The following is a 19126-nucleotide window of genomic DNA, read 5'->3' as shown; positions in this document are numbered from 1 at the left end:
TTCTTCTCACGTTTATTTATTTGTTCTCTGATCTTTATTATGACCCTCCTTCTGCTGACTTTAGGCCTCATTTGTTCTTATTTTTCCAATTTCAATAATTGTGACTTTCGACTATTCATTTGGGAGAGTTCTTCCTTCTTTAAATATGCCTGGGTTGCTATGTACTTTCCTCTTAGAACTGCCTTTGCTGCATCCCACAGAAGTTGGGGCTTTGTGTTGTTGTTGTCTTTTGTCTGTATATATTGCTTGATCTCTATTTTAATTTGGTCATTGATCCCTTGATTATTTAGGAGCATGTGGTTAAGCCTCCATGTGTTTGTGAGCCTTTTTTGCTTTCTTTGTACAATTTATTTCTAGTTTTATCCCTTTGTGGTCCAAGAAGTTGGTTGGTAGAATTTCAATCTTTTTGAATATACTGAGGCTCTTTTTTGTGGCCTATTATGTGGTCTATTCTGGATAAGTTCCATGTGCACTTGAGAAGAATGTGTATCCTGCTGCTTTTGGTGTAGAGTTCTACAGATGTCTATTAGGTCCATCTGTTCTAGTGTGTTGTTCAATGCCTCTGTGTCCTTACTTATTTTGTGTCTGGTGAATCTGTCCTTTGGAGTGAGTGGTGTGTTGAAGTCTCCTAAAATGAATGCATTGCATTCTATTTCCTCCTTTAATTCTGTTAGTATTTGTTTCACATATGCTGGTGCTCCTGTGTTGGGTGCATATATATTTATAATGGTTATATCCTCTTGTTGGACTGACTCCTTTATCAATATGTAATGTCCTTCTTTATCTCTTGTGACTTTCTTTGTTTTGAAGTCTATTTTGTCTGATACTAGTACTGCAACAGCTGCTTTTTTCTCCCTGTTGTTTGCATCAATTATCTTTTTCCATCCCTTGACTTTTAGTCTGTGTATATCTTTGGGTTTGAGGTGGGTCTCTGGTAAGCAGCATATAGATGGGTCTTGCTTTTTTATCCATTCTATTATGCTGTGTCTTTTGATTGGTTTATTCAGTCCATTTACATTTAGGGTGATTATTGAAAGGTCTGTACTTATTGCCATTGTAGGCTTTAGATTTGTGGTTACTGAAGGTTCAAGGGTAGCTTCTTTACTATCTAACTGTCTAACTTAACTCGTTTATTGAGCTATTATAAAAACAGTCTGATGATTCTTTATTTCTCTCCCTTCTTATTCCTCCTCCTCCATTCTTTATATGTTAGGTGTTTTATTCTGTGCTCTTTTGTGTTTCCTTTGACTGCTTTTGTGAGTAGTTGATTTTATTGTTTGCCTTTAGTTAGTATTTGGTTGGTCTGCTTTCTTTGCTGTGATTTTATTTTCTCTGGTGACATCTATTTAGCCTTAGGAGTGCTTCCATCTTGAGCAGTCTCTCTAAAATACCTTGTAGAGATGGTTTTTTGGGAGGCAAATTCCCTCAACTTTTGCTTGTCTGGCAATTGTTTAATCCCTCCTTCATATTTAAATGATAATCGTGTGGGATACAGTATCCTTGGTTCAAGGCCCTTCTGTTTCATTGCATTAAATATATCATGCCATTCTCTTCTGGCCTGTAAGGTTTCTGTTGAGAAGTCTGATGATAGCCTGATGGGTTTTCCTTTGTAGGTGACCTTTTTTCTCTCTCTGGCTGCCTTTAATACTCTGTCCTTGTCCTTGATCTTTGCCATTTTAATTATTATGTGTCTTGGTGTTGTCCTCCTTGGGTCCCTTCTGTTGGGAGTTCTGTGGGGTTCCGTGGTCTGATTGATTATTTCCTCCCCCAGTTGGGGGAGTTTTCAGCAATTATTTCTTCAAATAACTTTCTATCCCTTTCTCTCTCTTCTTCTTCTTCTGGTACCCCCATAATGTGGATATTGTTCCGTTTGGTTTGGTCATATAGTTCTCTTAATATTCTTTCTTTCTTGGAGTTTCTTTTATCTCTCTCTGCGTCAGCTTCTCTATATTCCTGTTCTCTAATTTCTGTTCCATTAACGGCCTCTTGGACGTCATCCAGTGTGCTCTTAAGCCCTTCCAGAGATTGTTTTATTTCTGTATTCTCCCTCCCAACTTTATCCATTAGCTCTTGCATATTTCTCTGCAGCTCCATCAGCATGGTTATGACCTTTATTTTGAATTATTTTTCAGGAAGATTGGTTAAATCTATCTCCCCAGGCTCCTTCTCAGGGGTTGTCTGGGTTATTCTTGTGTGGATCAAATTATTCTGCCTTTTTATGGAGGTAGAGGTAGTCGTGGGCAGTTGGCGCGTGTGTCAGCTGGGAGAACAAAGTCCTTCCCGCTTGATGGTTGCCTTCCTCTCCTGTGAGAATAGTGATCCCTAGCGGTTTGTGCTGGTTAGCTGTGTGTCGATGGGGCCTGTGAGTCTGGCCCGGGTGGCTGCGGAGGAGGCTCTGTGTGGCTGCTGTGGGCACAGCCGCTCTCAGGCTGCTCCCGTACTATAGTGGGGCCGCGCAGAGGGGGAATGGACGGGAGGCTGTTTATCTCTGTGATGGGCCTCAGAGCTGCGCTGCCTCCCAGGGGATTAGGGCACCTGGAGTTCCTGGGGATTCCCAGCTGCTGGGCTAAGTGTCCCAGGACACTTCCGTCCAGCAGTGAGGCCCCTGTCCTTTTAAGATTTTCAAAAAGCACTCTCTTTTCTTTTGTCCCAGGGGCACCGGCTACGGGGACCCAATCGCAGGTTTTACTGTTCCGTTTCCCTAATATCCAGCACACCATGCACTGTGTGTCTGCGCTCTGGTGCCGATGGCTAGAGCTGGGTGTTTAGCAGTCCTGGGCTCCCTCTCCCTCCCCACTCCGACTCCTCTCCTCCCTCTGGGAGCTGGGGTGGGGGGCATGCTCGGGTCCCGCAAGGCTGCGGCTTGTATCTTACCCCCTTCGTGAGGCGCTGGGTTCTCACAGATGTAGATGTAGCCTGGCTGTTGTGCTGTATCTTCTGGTCTCTTAGGAATAGTTGTATTTTCAAAAATATATATGGTTTTGGGAAGTGATTTCCGCTGCCCTCCTCATACCCCCATCTTGGCTCCTCCTCTTGATATGTTTTATAAGTTGAAATAGAGGAGTTGGACTAGGTTATTTTAGGATCCTTCTAATTCCGTACGCATTTGTGAGCATCTAGTGTGTGCAAGACACTTTGCTAGATGGTGGGGTTGAATAGCTGGGTTGGTAGAGGTTACAAAGAGGAATAACACATGGCACTTTTCCTCAAAGAAGCTGATAATCTTATGTTTTAAACTCACTGACATTCTGTGACTATTACTACTTGCATCACTAATTTACCTTTTCCTTGTAGTTCTTCCATTTCATCCACAGGTAACGCGCAGATAAGACAGGCAGGATTAAAAAGAGAGCTTGTATTAAAATAAAACAAAGTTTTAAACAAGTCTGAAATATATCCATATCGGCAAAATCGTAGCTTAGTTTGTCCAGAGGGTAAGGTAAACAGTGTAATTGAGGAAGCTCAAATTTCAGAGAGGACATTTCTTCTGGAAGAATCTCCCATCCAATCCTTCTCCATATAATCCCATCAGAAGTGCAGAGGCTCTCTCCAAAGAAACAGAAAAACAACAGTGGAAAAATCAGGGATAGTCCTTGAACGGACATCTTCTCAATTAGAAATAAAAAAATCTAAAGCCAAAACACTGAGGTTACAGAGACAGTAGAAATGCTCTGAGTATTAGTTAGTACACAAGGGACATCTTCCCAGTCAGGAAATTTATACCCTGAGGATCATTGTAACATCAGTCAGTGACTCAGGGATAAACTCAGTGATGTCATAAAGAACCATACTGGAACTAAAAGGTATCACTTAGCTAAGAGAAAAGGTTTTCTCTTGCTTTCAGCTAGAATGGTTTGAGCTTCAGTTTTATGAAACATGAAGACTTTACTATATTTTGCTGGCTAATATATTCAAACTGTAATCATATTGATACAATTCATAGAAACAATTTAACTATATCCCCTCCAACTCTTCTAAAGTATGGCAGTTTTACATCTACTTAAAAAATAGTTGTAACTATACCATTTCATACAACCTAGGATCTGCTTCTATTTTTTCACTTTGGAACATCCTTCCCTTCAAACAACTAAGCGAATATTAACCTGTGTCCCTTTGGTGACGGTGTGGTACTATCAGGTAATGGGTGAGAGGTGGGGAATTTGGCAGTGGAATTGGAGAAAAATGAGATGGTGAGGTGGCATGGTATATGATAAAAAGGTGAGACACAGACCCTGTCCTTCAGGAGCTTGCAATCTAGAAGTAGAAGCAAAAAACAAGATAATACAAATTACAAGATAGACTAAAATGAGAGCTAAATCAAATTATAATCATGTAACATTTGATAGAGCAAAGAGTTCTACTGGGGGAATTAGGAGTTTCACAGAGGCCTATTGAGTAAGCTTTGAAGGATGAGTAGAATTTTGATAGGTGGTAATGTGGAGAGGGCATCATAGGTTGAGGAAACATAATAAAGAACTTCTGTGTAAATATTCATACAACAGATATTTATGAGCACTTGCTATGTGCTGAATAGTGTTCTAGGAGCTGAGTATACACATACAACTGGGCACAAAACAGAATCTTTACATTCATGGAATTTACTTTCTAGTAGGGAGACACAGAAAATAATTTCTAGCTAAGTCTACTTATCTATGGAGTGGGATGGAGAAAAGTAGAGTGTTCAGAGGGTTATGAAGTTGCCAGTGAGTGGATTAGTGAGCATGGGAACTCTTGTAGAGGGCAGTCAGAGAGGCTGCTCTGATGAGATGATGTGTGCGCAGAGACCTGAGGGACTGAAGGAGTGAGCTGACGTTGGGGGTGTTGCTCTATAAACAGTGAGGCTCTTATCATTAATGAGAGACTCCCCATGGATGAATGTTGGAAGAGAGAAAGCTGGAGAGATAGTCTGTGGCTAGATAGTTCTCAGAGGACCCTGGATTTTATTCAGTAGCCAATAGGAAGTCATTCATAGAGCTTTGAGGAGAGGAGTGACATAATAATAAACTTGTTGAGTGCCTTACTGTGTGCTAGACACTGAGCCAGGATACTTGCATCCATTATACTACATTTGTGTTTAGTCCTCACAGTAACCCTATGAGGTCTGTACTGTACTACTTCCATTTTATAGATGGAGAAACAGGTTAGAGGGGTGAAGGCTGCATGTTTATATCCCCTCTAAATTCATATGTGAGAAGCCTAATGCCCAATGTGATGGTGTTAGGAGGTGGGGACTTTGGGAGTTGATTAGACAGGAGGGTGGGGCCCTCATGAACAGGGTTAATGCTCTTACAGAAGAGTCTCCACAGAGCTCCCTAGCCCCTTCCACCATATGAGGATACAATGAGAAGGTGCTGGCTATGAAGGAAGAGGGCTTTCACTAGGCTGTAACCATGCTGGCACCTTGATCTTAGACTTCCCAGCCTCCAGAACTATGAAAAATAAATTTCTTTTGTTTACAAGATACCCAGTCTGTGGTATTTTGCTATAGCAGCCTGAATGCACCAAGACAGGTACATTGGCCTTAGGAGGATGTAAGCAAGCCACCCAAATAAATATGTGCTGTCAGTAAAACCAGCATGTGTATTACACAAACACAGTTTCATGGCAAGTTCCTGAGTCCCCTCTTCTAGCCAATTCCTCTCCTAAACTACATCCTGTATTGAGATTCTGGAACCACCACTGAGTCCAGGTCACCCAACTAGTGGAGCCAAAACCTAAACCTTAGATTCCAGTTTAGGCAATTAATTCTGCTTGCAACGTGAATGATGAGTTTGAAGCTGTGGAGGGCTGGAAGCAAGACGAGTTAGGTGGTCCCTATACATTAATACTAGTCCAGATGTGAGTCTGAATTTGACTGTGCAAGGTCCTTTTATTAAGTCCACTTTACAGAAAGGCAAATGAGACTTAGAGAGATTGCTAGGTACTACAGATAGTACAATTGAGCTTTTGAGTGAATTCATTAAATATCTTAAAAGTTCCTGTTTGGAATTTTGTGAGGTAGGTTAAACAGTGGCCTCCAGAGATATCCAGGTCTTAATCACTGAAGCCTGTAAATGTTATAGGGCAAAAGCACTCCGCAGGTATGCTTAAATTTTTGGATTTTGAGATTAGGAGATTATCCTGGATTACCCAGGTGTGCTTTAAATATAATTACAGGTGTCCTTATAAGAGGGGAATAAGAGGCTTGTTTGACGTGAAGAGAGGGGGATGTGATGCAGGAAGCAGAAACTGGGGTGGTCACTTTAAAGGTGCTGGGAGGGGCCACAGCTGAGGAATATAGTCAAACAATAGCTAGAAGCTGGAGAAGGGGAGGGATAGCTTTTTTCCCTCAGAGCCCCCAGAAGGACTCAGCCCTGCCAGCACCTTGACTTTGGCTCAAACTGATTTCAGGCATCTGGCTTCTACAACTGTAAGGAGATAAATTTGTGATGTTTTAAATCCTCCAAATTAGTGGTGATTTGTAGCAGCCACAGGAAATGAATACATCAACCTTTAAGTGTATTTGGGGCTAATCTACAGTTTATATCTTATACAAAAATTCAGTTATATCTAGGAATATAGTAAGCATCGCCATTTATTGAGTCTCTTATTTTTCTCAAAATGTTATGATTTTATTTAAACAAGGCTTGCAAATTTTGTGATGACATTACTATGGGTGCTATAATGAATGGAATTATTTTCATTGTGAAAAATAAATTTCTTTTGTTTACAAGATACCCAGTCTGTGGTGGTGTTTTTTTTTAAATAAGAAATCTACGTTTGCATTTATTTTGAAGGATCAAGAAAGGTAAAGCAAGGGACATTGGAAATGTTTTTTTGTTTCTGTCTCCAGGGTAGATATTTTAACAGAATATGGTATCTTGGGATCAGGTGTCACATTTCATATTTATTTGTTCATCAAATTTTGGCATGTCAAAATTCAGCACAATTTGGGTGCCCCACAGTGCTGTGCTAGTTGAGTGTTATATTTTTTGAAATTCAATGAAAATAACCACAACAGACCTCCTTATACACAGTCTTTGTAAATTTCTGGGTATACAATAGTGCATTACAAACAACTGAGTGTATTTGTTGGTCTTTGTCTTATTATTGTGCATTTTATTGTCCTACTTTTTCAGAGGCAAGGCTGGCTCTGAAAAAATATATTGCAAAGGCCTCTGCACTTGTTACAGACACAGAAAGGACACCAGGGAAGCTCTTTAAGGAGGACAAGGTACTGCACTGTGATTATTGTTTGTGCTGAACTCTTTTGAGATTTTTGCCTTATGTCTTTAATTTCCCCACTCATGCTCTAGAGGTAAGTGTTGATCCTTACTGCTCTCTCCTGCCTCCCTCCCTTCCTTCCTATCTTAATAAACTACTGAAAGGAGATAGACTAGTAAAAATTAAATGATGTAATGGTAAGAGTGACATAGACATGTGCTGTCACACCCAACAACATGAATAAATAATAGAAATGTAGTATTGAGTGAAAAAAAAAGCACCAAAGACTACATAGATTTTTTATAAAGCTCGAAACCAAGTAAAATCAAACTGTATGGTTTAGAGGTACCTACACATCAGGTAAAACTATTAAAAAAGAAAAAGCAAAGGTATAAGCACAGTTTGTTATTATCTCTTGGGGGCAGGCAAGGGATGAATCAGGAAGGGCACAGCATTAAAAGCGCTAGTGGTTCTGTTGATTGATGAGGTTCACTGATATTCCTTATTTTGCTTCAAAACTTAAATATAAGTGGGATATTTTAGTATATATATGTATACACATTACGTATTTTTAATGTATCAAATTTTACATAATGGTAAAAAAAAAAAAGACACACAGATATAAAATAGCTCATTGTAAAGCCAGTTTGCTATATTTATTATATAGTAAGTACTGCACATGGATTAGTTTATTGCTTTGGATGTACACTAAAGAAAAAGATGCTCAAGGTATCGAAATGTGTTTTGACATCAAATTATTTCCTACATTTCTGTGCAAGGTGTTCTGTGAATTTCCTGTGACATAATTCTGATGAGAAAGAATTAGCTATTGCTAAAAGTGTGAGACATCACCAAGTCTGGAAACATGACAAATTATGCATTTCCCTTGTGTTTTGTAAAATACTTTATAAAATCTCTTAGGAAATAAAGTACAGGCAAATTCTATTAGAATAGCTATTGCAGCTATTAATCTTTAAAACAAAAATTCCCTGGCACAAACAGTGCTTTGTCAAACTAGTTATTACAAAAGCATTTTTAATTTCACTTTTAAAATATTTGGTTATTTGAACTTGAAATATTAGGTACATACAGTAATAGAATAAAATTGGAACATGTAAAGCAAACTTTATTAATAGTTTTTTTCCATTTCTAGTCTTACTACCCTGTGATTCTACCAACAATTTTGTGTTAATTTTACCATGCTTTTCCATGTATAATATATGTATGCACACATATGGTTTTAGAAAAGAGATTTTGTTTTTATAAAAATGGGATTATATTATAATATTATTCTTTAATATGCTTTTTTTTCTGTTAATAATGTGTTATGGACCTCTTTCTAAATTCATTCTTCATAATTCTCACATACTACTTTTTTGTTTAATAGTATGGACAGGACATACAATGTATTTATTCATTTCTCTAATTTATTATAAACCATAGAACAATAAGAATCTTTAATCAGATACCAGTGGTTTGTCATGCCTGTACAAAGAGACAGTTTTGCAGTGCAAATTGAGAGGTGTTCAGTGAGATGGAGCTCTGCTTGCATTTCTTACCCCCTCCTTTGAACCATCTGGGAGGGAATAAAATGTCATCATCTGTTGAGCTGCACACAGTTCATACCACACACCTACTCTTTACTAGTCTTTGCAGATACTTCTGTTTATCACAGGGCTCAGTGAAAATAATTAGGAAGAGGGTGTAGATTGGCCCAAGGCTTCATGACTGTAGATTATGAACTTTTATGCTCATGTTCTAATATTGTTAAGGTTGCACTGTCTGATATAGTAGCAACTAGCACATGTGGCTATTTAAGTTAAAATTATTTGAGATTAACTACAATTTAAAATTCTGTTCCTCAGTCACACTAGCTACTTTTCTGGTAGGCAGTGGTGGTGTATATCTAATGGTGACTGTATTGGACAATGCAGATAGAACATTTCCATCATCACAGAAAGTTCTTTGCACTGTGCTGGTTTAAGACAATATAAAGTCTTATTTTTCAGTAAATAAATGGAAAGTAAATTCTCATTTTCTCCCTAGAATATCATTCTCAATGCATGCCGTATAAAAAACGAGTGGTTGGAAACCCATGTGGAAGCTTCCGTTAATGAGCTTTCTCAGCAGAAACAACAATTAGAAGATATTGTAACTCCTATCTTGACAAAAATGGCTACACCTCGTAAGTTGGGGATAAAAACTGTTTGAATGTCAGAAAAGATGGAAATTACGTTTGATGTTATTTCTGAGATACTCTGATTTTAACTATGTTAAAAAGTCATACTATGTTACAAGCAGTAAGGTATGATATAACTTTCCATTTCCATTAATAGTTTCATTATTAATAACTAAAAAGCTAAGTGAACTCTATTTCTACAGAGAATATCTAATACTAATCTTAATATTACTGCCATCATTAATCATTTAATTTTGTGTAATTTACTATGCCTTTAATTTTGACCAGTGATTTTCAGTTAGGAAGGCATGCCCTCCTAGGAGATAGTGGCAGGATTTGAAGAAGCATTTTCTGTATTATAAGTCTATATTCTGAAAAACCTTGCTGTCCTGTGAATGGGGAAGGTGCAGGAGGTGCATTATTAGAATCTTGGTGGCAAGTGTACCTAAGATTTTAAAAAATATCAGCTTATTAAGATATAATTCTCTTACCATAAAATTCTCTATTAAAAATACGCAGTTAATTGGTTTTCAACATATTCACAGAGTTGTACAATCATTACCACTGCCTAATTTTAGAACATTTTACCACCCCCAAAAGAAACACCATACCCCTGAGTCATCACTTCTTATTTCTCCCTCCCACAAGCACCGGGTGATACTGTTCTGCTTTCTATTTCTATGGATTTGCCTGTTTTGGACGTTTCATAAAGACTCACACAATCTGTGGCCTTCTGGGTCTGGCTTCTTTTACTTAGCATAATGTTCTAAAGGTTCATCCATGTTACAACATGTATCAGTATTCCTTTTTATGGTGGATAATATTCCACTGGATGTATTCACATTTTTCCACTCATTGGTTTTCCATTTTTTGACTATTAACAAATAATGCTGCTATGAAGTTTTGTGTACAAATTTTGTGTGCCCACATGTTTTCATTTCTCTTGGGTATATACTTAGAAGTAGAATTGCTGGATCACATGATACCTCTATGTCTAACCTTTTGACAAACTGCCAAATTGTAATTTTCAATTCCCATAATAGTATATATGAAGATACCATTTTCTTCACCATGTTATTAAAAAAAATTTTTTAGCCCTCCTAATGGCTGTGAAGTGGTATCTTAATGCAGTTCTGACTTGCATTTCTTTAATTACTAATTATGTTAGGCATCTTTTCATGCGCTTACTAGCCATTTGTATATTTTCTTTGGAGAAATGTCTATTTGAGTCCTTTACCTATTTTTCTTTTTTTAATTTTATTTTTATTTTTATTCTCTCTTCAAAGTTCTTTTCAACTTTCCTTTACGGTACTTGTTGACTGTCGGTCTTGTGCCAGTATTTATAGCCTTAGATGGAGTTTACCACCCGCTTTGGGCTGCATTCCCAAGCTACCTGACTCCGGGAATCCTTTACCTATTTTTCAGTTGGGTTGTCTTTTTATTGTTGAGTTGTAAGAGTTCTTTATGTATTTTGGATGCAAGCCCTTTATCAGATATATGATTTGCAAATACTTATTTTCTCCTATTCTGTGCATTATCTTTCATTTTCTTAATTGTGTCTTTTGAAACACAAATGACAGTTTGATGAAGTCCAGCTGTTTTTCCTTTGGTTGCTTGTGCTTTTGGTGTCATATCTAAGAATGATGATTGAGTCTAGATAGTGTGGCAGACTATCCCTTGCCATCCGTACCTAACATCTATTGAGCATGTGCATAGCATCCTTCCAGGTTCCCTGAAGGGGAGATAGATGCTCTACACTCTCCTTGTCTTTAAGGAGCCCGCCACCCAGTCTGAGTAAACACACATACTTGAAAGGATGAACTGAGTGCTATGTAGATTCAGAGGAAGCACCATAAAGAGAGGATGGGTGGAATATGAAGAGAATTCCAGAATGAAGCACACTGCTAATGATGAGAGATTCAAATGTGGCAGTAGGGAAGTGGTCAGTGTCCATCTGGCTGATTAGAGTTGCATCTGTGTTAAGGAACATTAAAAAATAAGGTTCAAAAGTTAACTTGTAATCACTTCATTAAAAGCACTGACTTGTAAGCTTAGAAGTTTGGGTTTTATTTTCAGGGTAGTGGGTTGCCATTTAGGTTTGGGGTAGCAGACAAAGAAGGGGGATTAAGTAGGGGAAAGTAATCTGGGTTTTCTTGTAAAGTAGATTGGAGGAAGAAGAGGCTAGAGGGAGTGAGGCCAGCATATACTGTCCAGGGTGGTCATAGTTGATTCAGGCCTGTATTGTTGGCTGTAGTTTGATTTCTACCTTCTCCCTGCTACTGTTAGCCCAGTAGAGCTCCCATCTTCCCTTCTCACCTCTAAGGAAGAACTGCCTTTCTACCCCTGCATTCCCTAAAAGCACCCCAGGATCTTGCATCTTCATATTATAGAAGTGTTAGATCTTGATGGAACCTCTGAAATGATCCCTTCATTTTACAATGGAGGAGGTGAAAATGAGAGGGTAAGCAGTTTATTCAAAGTTACTCTATTTGATAGTAGAATTAGAAATAATACTATTGATTTTATGGGAAATGTGACCTCACCACTTCAAATAGTAAAAGAAAGATGGGGGAAGAATACTTGAATTGACATACCAACCCCAAGACTTAGTTAATGACTGGCTCAGTCTGGGACATACTGATTTAGTTCATGCCCATTGTTTTAAAAACTGCCTTCATTTTCATTTTATATTGCAAGCTATTTAAATGTAATTTTAAAATCTGCTTCCTTTCAGGTCAAGCAAAAAGTGCCAAATCTGTAGCCTGAGCCACGGTCAGAAAAGAAGTCAAGATCATACAGTCTACTGAACATACATTTTATAGAAGCCCACACTTTCTTGTAGTATATGTAAAGGCAAACCTATTCATGCAATTAAAGTTAAAAAATTAGATGTCGGGTTTTATAAAATGTTTAATGTGAAATTAAATCAGCCTTGTTTTGTTTTACCCTATTCAGCATGCTCATGTCCAGACTTGCTGGCCTGTGTCTGCTCCACAAGCCCATTCTCATGTGAGTTCTGCATGCTCTTTCCAGAGAGCACTTGGGTATAAATCACTCACAAAGATTATATGGAAACTTTGAAGTTTATTTAGGGAATCTAACCATTTTTCTGTGTAACTGAGGCAGGAAATTCAAGACATTCAACTGAGGAATTCTGTTTAAAAAAAAAAGACATTGGCTATTTCCAGAGGAAAACTTTGTTCTTCCTCTCTCAGAAGGAAAGCTATGGGATGATATTCTATAGCAAAGAAATATTAATAATGGTTTGGATCAGGGTCCTCTGTTTATACAACTATTTATGTCCAAATTAAAATCCACCTGTAACTTAGTGAACTTTATTTCTTTATCTTTAACTGCCTTCTGTCTTTAAATTAATAAAAATCTGTTTAGTTTTGTATTTAGATTTCCCCTTTTCTATAGGTTTGGCAATATAGATATTATAACCAGATTTCCTGCCATTTTTCCTTTGGTTCTGTTTTGTATTTTCTAGGTTTTAAGTACTATTGTTAGTTTCATATGTGTGATTTGGAATTTAAAAAAATTCTTTTTATTAAGGTATTATTGATATACACTCTTATGAAGGTTTCACATGAAAAAACAATGTGGTTACTACATTTACCCATGTTATCAAGTCCCCCCCCCATGCCCCATTGCAGTCACTGTCCATCAGTGTGGTAAGATGCCACAGATTGTAATTTGGAATTTTTTTTCTCATCTATGTAAAAGCCCCTGAACCTTCTATTCCTATGCGACTTTCTGGAAAAGTTTCATAGAAGAAAATGTTTAAAAAAAATCCCACATTTATTTGTTGTTTTTACAACTTTCTCGTCTTTGTCCCACCCTGAAAGCTAGTTTCTTCATTATAGAAGAGAAGTAAATGAACAATTCAGTAATTCCTTCTCAGTTGACATTTTTTCAACCACAGTTTTGTGATAACCCTCCAATTGAAATTCGTCTCACAAATTTTAAAATATTATCTTTTTTATGTATGAGCAATTCTATTTCAGTTGCCTTAAGCAAAAGAACAGTGTAGTAACTTTCCCTCCCCTCTGGTCGGCCCAGTGGGTGTTTCTGGAGTAGTACAAAGATCTGTGTTTGCAACATTCTCTTAATACTGTGTGTCGTAAAAAAGTACATTAGCTGTAAGCACTGAAATAATTTGGGAAAAGACCAGGCACTATTTTGTTGTTTCTACTCTAATTTTACGTGTTTCTGAGGCTTGATCTTGAATATAATAACATTACTTTTCAGGCATGTGGGCCTGGTAATGAGGGAAGGATTCCTGAATCTCGTTTCAAAGATTCCTAGATAAGACTGAGGCACTTCTGGAGACACCTGGTATAAAACAAACCTCTCTCCCCTTTGTTCATCTTTCAGTCCTTATCTTCAAACATTTTGTAGCTTTTGATGTGTTTACGAATGCCATCTTCTTGACACTCTTTGTGTTGGCAACTTACATGGCAACTTACATTATCATGGTTCCTTTACTGTCTTACAAACTACTTTTCTAACTGTTTCACCAGCTGCCATGGTCTGCATATGCCCCATTTCAACTCCCATGCCTCTAGTAGACAAGCCACATACACATCCAGCATTATGACTGTATAGCTAGTTTCCCCTCTAACTTTCTGTTTTCTAGCCTTCATCTTGAATGCCATGTACTTTATAGTCATGTGAACCTGGTGATTACCAAGGGATCCTGGATCTCACTTCAAAGATTCCATTGATGGAGGATCTGAATGTACATCTGTATTGATAAATCAGCAACTTTAGTTTGTTTTGAGAGATCTAGTACTATTTGGGACCTGTTGTTGCACTGAATTAGAGATATACTCATAGGAGAGTTCAGATGGCCTTGTGCTTCGAATGTGAACTGCTACATGGTAGCTGCATGACTTTTTCTGAATACTCACATTTCAAAGTGCACACTAATAAATTAAAATCACATTATTTGAGAAGTGATCAAGCAAAGTTTAAATTCAGTATTATAACTTCTAGGCAGTGATTCCTTAAACTTTTGTATTTCATTGACTGGAAAAATGTAAAAAAATAAGGAGATTGATATGACATCATTAAGAAAACAGCTACAATCTGCTGTCACTATCATTTAATAAAAGAAGACCATTAACACCGGAAAAGAAGGGAAGATCTGATCTCAGTGTAAGGCTCTATCCTTTAAGTTGAATACACTAAGTTTATTATAGACGTTTATATTTTTCTCATTTTGCCATGTATGGCAGAACTTCCATCTTGAATAACAACTGGCCTATGGTCCCTCCTTTGGGAACTACTGCTCTAGACTGAGCTAAACCAGGCAGACTGTTACTTAGATTGACATGATGCCCTGGATTGTAAAGGGCTGACAATCCACCCAATGTTTGATCTACTAATTGTATTTTCCAAGATGACCACATCTCCCATCCCACATACTGTTCTCACAATGTGTACATGCCTCACATAGAGAGGTCTCTGTTCTCTCATCTTGAGTCTGGGCTGGCCTGTGACTACAGTGGAAGTAACAATATGTGATTTCCATAGAACCTAAAAGATCATAAGAGACAATGAAGTTTCCACCTAGTTCTCTTGAGATGCTTGCTCTTGGAAACCAGCCTGTGGAAAGATGCATATGGACTGAAACTGAAGCCCCAGTGCACACCCCTGGCCTAGCTCCAGTAGCAGTCATCCCCAACTTGCCAGCCATATGAGTGAGCTATCTTGGAAATGGATATTTCTGAGTAACCACAGCTGATACTGTATGGTGCCAAGACAAGTCTTCTCTGTTGAGCCCTACCAAAAGTGTAGGTTTCAGCTAAATAAATGATTTTTGTTTTAAGGTACTAAGTTTTATGTCTCTTATACAGCAATATATAACACATAAGTTTTGGAATCTGGAAGTGAGAAATTGATGTAACTAAACCCTCAAATGTGTGGCATTGCATTTATGGGCCTGGGTGATAGGCAGAAGCTTGAATAATCTAAGGATAGTGTTAGTGGAAGCCTGCATGGTGTTAAGTAGATTATTAGTAGAATCCCTGAGGGGCTCTAAGAGGTTATTTAGTGGGAGTTCATAGGAAAGAGAGGAAAATGTTATTAGAAACTGGAGAAAAGCTTGTTATGTGAAGGTGCAAGTTTGGCTACACTGTTGTCTAATGAACCCAATTATCCTGCAAAGGATTTTTTCCAGTCACCTGACTTCTAAAAGTGAGAGGAGAGAGATGAGTTGAGAAAGAACAGTTCAGTTTTCAAATAGAATTTAAGAGAAATATAACAGAGCCAGTACTTGCTGGGTTTAAAAGTAAAATTGTTTCTCACTCCTAGTCTTTCTAGATGGCAAAGTTCTCAAACTAAGAAAAGATAAAATATCAGGTGGGATTGTGATGTCATTTGTTAAGACCTCTAAGGTGGTGCCTCATGGAACCTTTCAGACCTGAGGTGGGCTTTTAAGTGCAGCTGGGCAGATGGCCTCTAGCTGTTATCATTACAGCAAAACCCAAATGGAAAGAGAACAGCTCTCTTCCAATAATGGTAAGGGACCCAAAAAGCTAAGGAACCATCTGATTGGCCCTGAGTCCCATGCCCATCCCTGAACCAATTGCAGTATTAGGGGATGGGAAACTATGACTAACCAACCTGTGTTATGTGCCTGTCTCAGTCAGATAGTGTTACTGGCTGAGAATGCTGTTTTTCCCAGGATTGTGTCCTGGAGGCAATGAAGAATGAAGCCAGCAGACAAGACTATGGAGCAACCAGCAAAGCTTTTTTTTTTTTAAGGTATTGATACACAATCCTATGAAGGTTTAACACCAGCAGCATTGTGGTTACAACATTCACCCATGTTGTCAAGTCCTCACCACATACCCCACTGCCGTCACTGTCCATCAGTGTAGTAAGATGCTATAGAGTCACTGCTTGTCTTCTCTGTGTTATACCGCCTTCCCTGGGATCCGCCTATACCATGTGTGCTAATCATAATGCTCCTTAATTTTCTCCCTCTCCTCACCCTCCCCAACTCCTTCCCTTTGGTAACTGCTAGTCTCTTCTTGGAGTCTGTGAGTCTGCTGCTTTGTTCCTTCAGTTTTGCTTTGTTGTTATACTCCACAAAAGAATGAAATCATTTGGTATTTGTCTTTCTCCGCCTGGCTTATTTCATCCTCTAGCTCCATCCATGTTGTAAATGGTAGGATTTTGTTTTCTTCTTATGGTTGAATAATATTCTATTGTGTATATGTACTGCCTCTTCTTTGTCCATCTACTGATAGACACCTAGGTTGCTTCAATATCTTGGCTATTGTAAATAGTGCTGCGATAAACATAGGGGTGCATATGTCTTTTTGAATCTGAGAACTTATTTTCTTTGGGTAAATTCCTAGGAGTGGAAAATGACTAGGTCAAATGATATTTCTATTTTTAATTTTTTGAGGAACCTCCATATTGCTTTCCACAATGGTTGAACTAATAAAATGTAAAGCAACGTTCCCACCAACAGTGTAGAAGGGTACCCCTTTCTCCAAATGCTGGTGAGCATTTGTTGTTGCTTGTCTTTTGCCCATCCGAACTTGTGTGAGGTGATATCTCATTGTGGTTTTAATTTGCATTTCCCTGATGATTAGTGATGTGGAGCATGCTTTCATGTGCCTGTTGGCCATCTGAATTTCTTCTTTGGAGAAGTGTCTGTTCAGATCCTCCGCCCAATCCAGCAAAGCTATTTTAATGAGTGAAAAGAGAAAGTTCCTGCTACTCAGAAGGGGCTCCAAGGGAGGATGCCATGAAGACTGTGGGTGTCTGTGGTTTATATTGCCTCCTGAGAGGAGGAAGTCCCACCCTCTCCAATTGAGAACTGAACTGATGGCATCACAACCCGCTCTTGATTGGCTGAAAATACAATGCTTCATTTGCACAAGGCATAACCAATCAGCTCGCATAGGCCATAACCAATTAGAGCTGAGGTCTATTTAAGTGTACTTTTTGAGTGGGTGAGTTTGAATGGAGCTTTTTGAAACTTGCAAGGGTCTCAAAACTTAGGAGGGCCTGTGAAGCTTCTTGAAACTAACAAGGGCCTTGAAACTTACAGGGGTCCTGAACTCTATCTGCCTGCATCCCTCTATTACCTGCGTCAATAATATTATCTGTTATCAGAAGTTGAGGTGGGGGGAAACACACTGGACATGAGCATCTCAGCCCTCACCTCCCAGAGCTATCAAAATCTACTCAGCTGGCTTTACCCAAATGGGGAAATACAGATGTATTACTGCTTTTTTTTTAAAGCTCTGTGGAAAAAATTATATTTTAGTTATGTGTTATCTCTAGCTCTCAGAACTATATATGATCTAGAGCTGCCGCTATGAATTTTGTCCAAGTTTTCTTGAAGTATGAGGGTTTTTCTATAAGCCATTAAGAATCTGAATTTTGAAATGTAAAACTTCATGAGTCTTACCTATAGGGTCTAGGTGAACTAAGTGAGCCTGAGGGGACTAGAGAGAACCTGACAGGACATTATTTTTTTATTTGAGAGGGCATCTCTCATATTTATTGATCAAATGGTTGTTAACAACAATAAAATTCTGTATAGGGGACTCAGTGCACAATCATTTATCAACCCCAAGCCTAATTCTCATCAGTCTCCAATCTTCTGAAGCATAACGAACAAGTTCTTACATGGTGAACAAGATCTTGCATAGTGAATAAGTTCTTACATGGTGAACAGTGCAAGGGCAGTCATATCACAGAAACTTTCAGTTTTGATCACACATCATGAACTATAAACAATCAAGTCACATATGATTATCCATTTGATTTTTATACTTGATTTATATGTGAATCCCACATTTCTCCCGTATTTTTTTAAAATAAAATGCTGAAGTGGTAGGTAGATGCAAGATAAAGGTAGAAAACATAATTTAGTGCTGTAAGAGGGCAAAGGTAGATGATCAGGTCTGTGCCTATAGACTAAGTATTAATCCAAGCTAGACAAGGGCAACAAAACATCCACGGATGCAGAAGATTTCTCTCAAAACGGGGGTGAGGTTCTAAGCCTCACCTCCTGGCAGGACATTATTAAAGTGATCTGAGGCAGTGCAGTTGAGAGAAATCAAGGTGACAAGCAATATAGAGAAGGTGAAGATGAAAATGGGAGAAGGTAGTGAGTTTGGTAATTAGGAGAGTTAAGAGCAGGATGGGAAAGACTAAGGAATGCGTCACTTGAGATAGCTCATGAATAAGATAAATTTTTTTAAACATGGACCTTGGGATTTTTGGTAAGGATGAGCCAGCAGTTTAAAAGAGCCATGCCAGACAGCAATAAAATGTAAAGCAAATATTTTGGGGAATGATGTATGAGTGCTGATGGTGGTGGTTATAGTCAGGGGCAGAGTGGTCGACTGAAACTAGTTTCCAGTAGGAACTGGGACTTCATCAAAGTTTCCTTGATGGGCAGTGATGGAGAAGACTGATTTTGGATTCAGTAATCTCACTGCCGTAGTGTTATCCTTGGTACGCTGAGGAAGAGGATCTGATGAGTGTGGCATAGGAATGAGAGTAAAAATTTCACTGTGATAAAATAACTTCCTTGAAAGTAAACTACAATTATATACTCATGTTTGTTTAAACTTACACTGTATTTGTTTTCTGTGATTATATTTGAGGCAAAAATACACAAGTTAGGCATCACAGAATTTGGGATACATTTGTCCTATGAATAATGGGTGATACTGTTTCTTCAAATTAAGGACCAAAAGCCAATGACAA

At 38.3% G+C, this 19126-nt stretch overlaps 3 protein-coding genes across 4 annotated transcripts in view; 2 read left to right on the top strand and 1 right to left on the bottom strand.

Annotated features, from left to right (window-relative positions):
* The window catches only part of ANKRD45 (ankyrin repeat domain 45), a 46029-nt gene extending 32390 nt beyond the window's left edge, over positions 1-13639 (top strand). Inside the window, exons 4-6 of one of the 2 annotated variants that reach the window (XM_036918478.2) lie at positions 7119-7213; positions 9250-9388; positions 12117-13639. In XM_036918478.2, the coding sequence (XP_036774373.2) occupies positions 7119-7213; positions 9250-9388; positions 12117-12148 (266 nt within the window). In that variant the 3' untranslated portion in view covers positions 12149-13639. The remainder of the gene's footprint in view (positions 1-7118; positions 7214-9249; positions 9389-12116) is intronic. The other variant, XM_036918477.2, reaches the window with a different exon arrangement.
* On the bottom strand, positions 1868-7069 carry TEX50 (testis expressed 50). The gene has a single exon (XM_057507886.1). It carries the CDS (start codon positions 3603-3605, stop codon positions 3273-3275), a length of 333 nt encoding a protein of 110 aa, XP_057363869.1. The 5' UTR covers positions 3606-7069; the 3' UTR covers positions 1868-3272.
* Positions 12266-19126, top strand: part of SLC9C2 (solute carrier family 9 member C2 (putative)) — an 87281-nt gene continuing 80420 nt past the window's right edge. Inside the window, exon 1 of the mRNA XM_036918481.2 lies at positions 12266-12391. The gene's annotated coding sequence lies outside the window, so the exon portion shown is untranslated. The remainder of the gene's footprint in view (positions 12392-19126) is intronic.

This window comes from Manis pentadactyla, chromosome 9, assembly GCF_030020395.1.
Source record: "Manis pentadactyla isolate mManPen7 chromosome 9, mManPen7.hap1, whole genome shotgun sequence".
NCBI lineage: Eukaryota > Metazoa > Chordata > Mammalia > Pholidota > Manidae > Manis > Manis pentadactyla.
The sequence above is the reverse complement of the archived record's forward strand: the minus strand, read 5'-3'. Positions and strand labels throughout refer to the sequence as shown.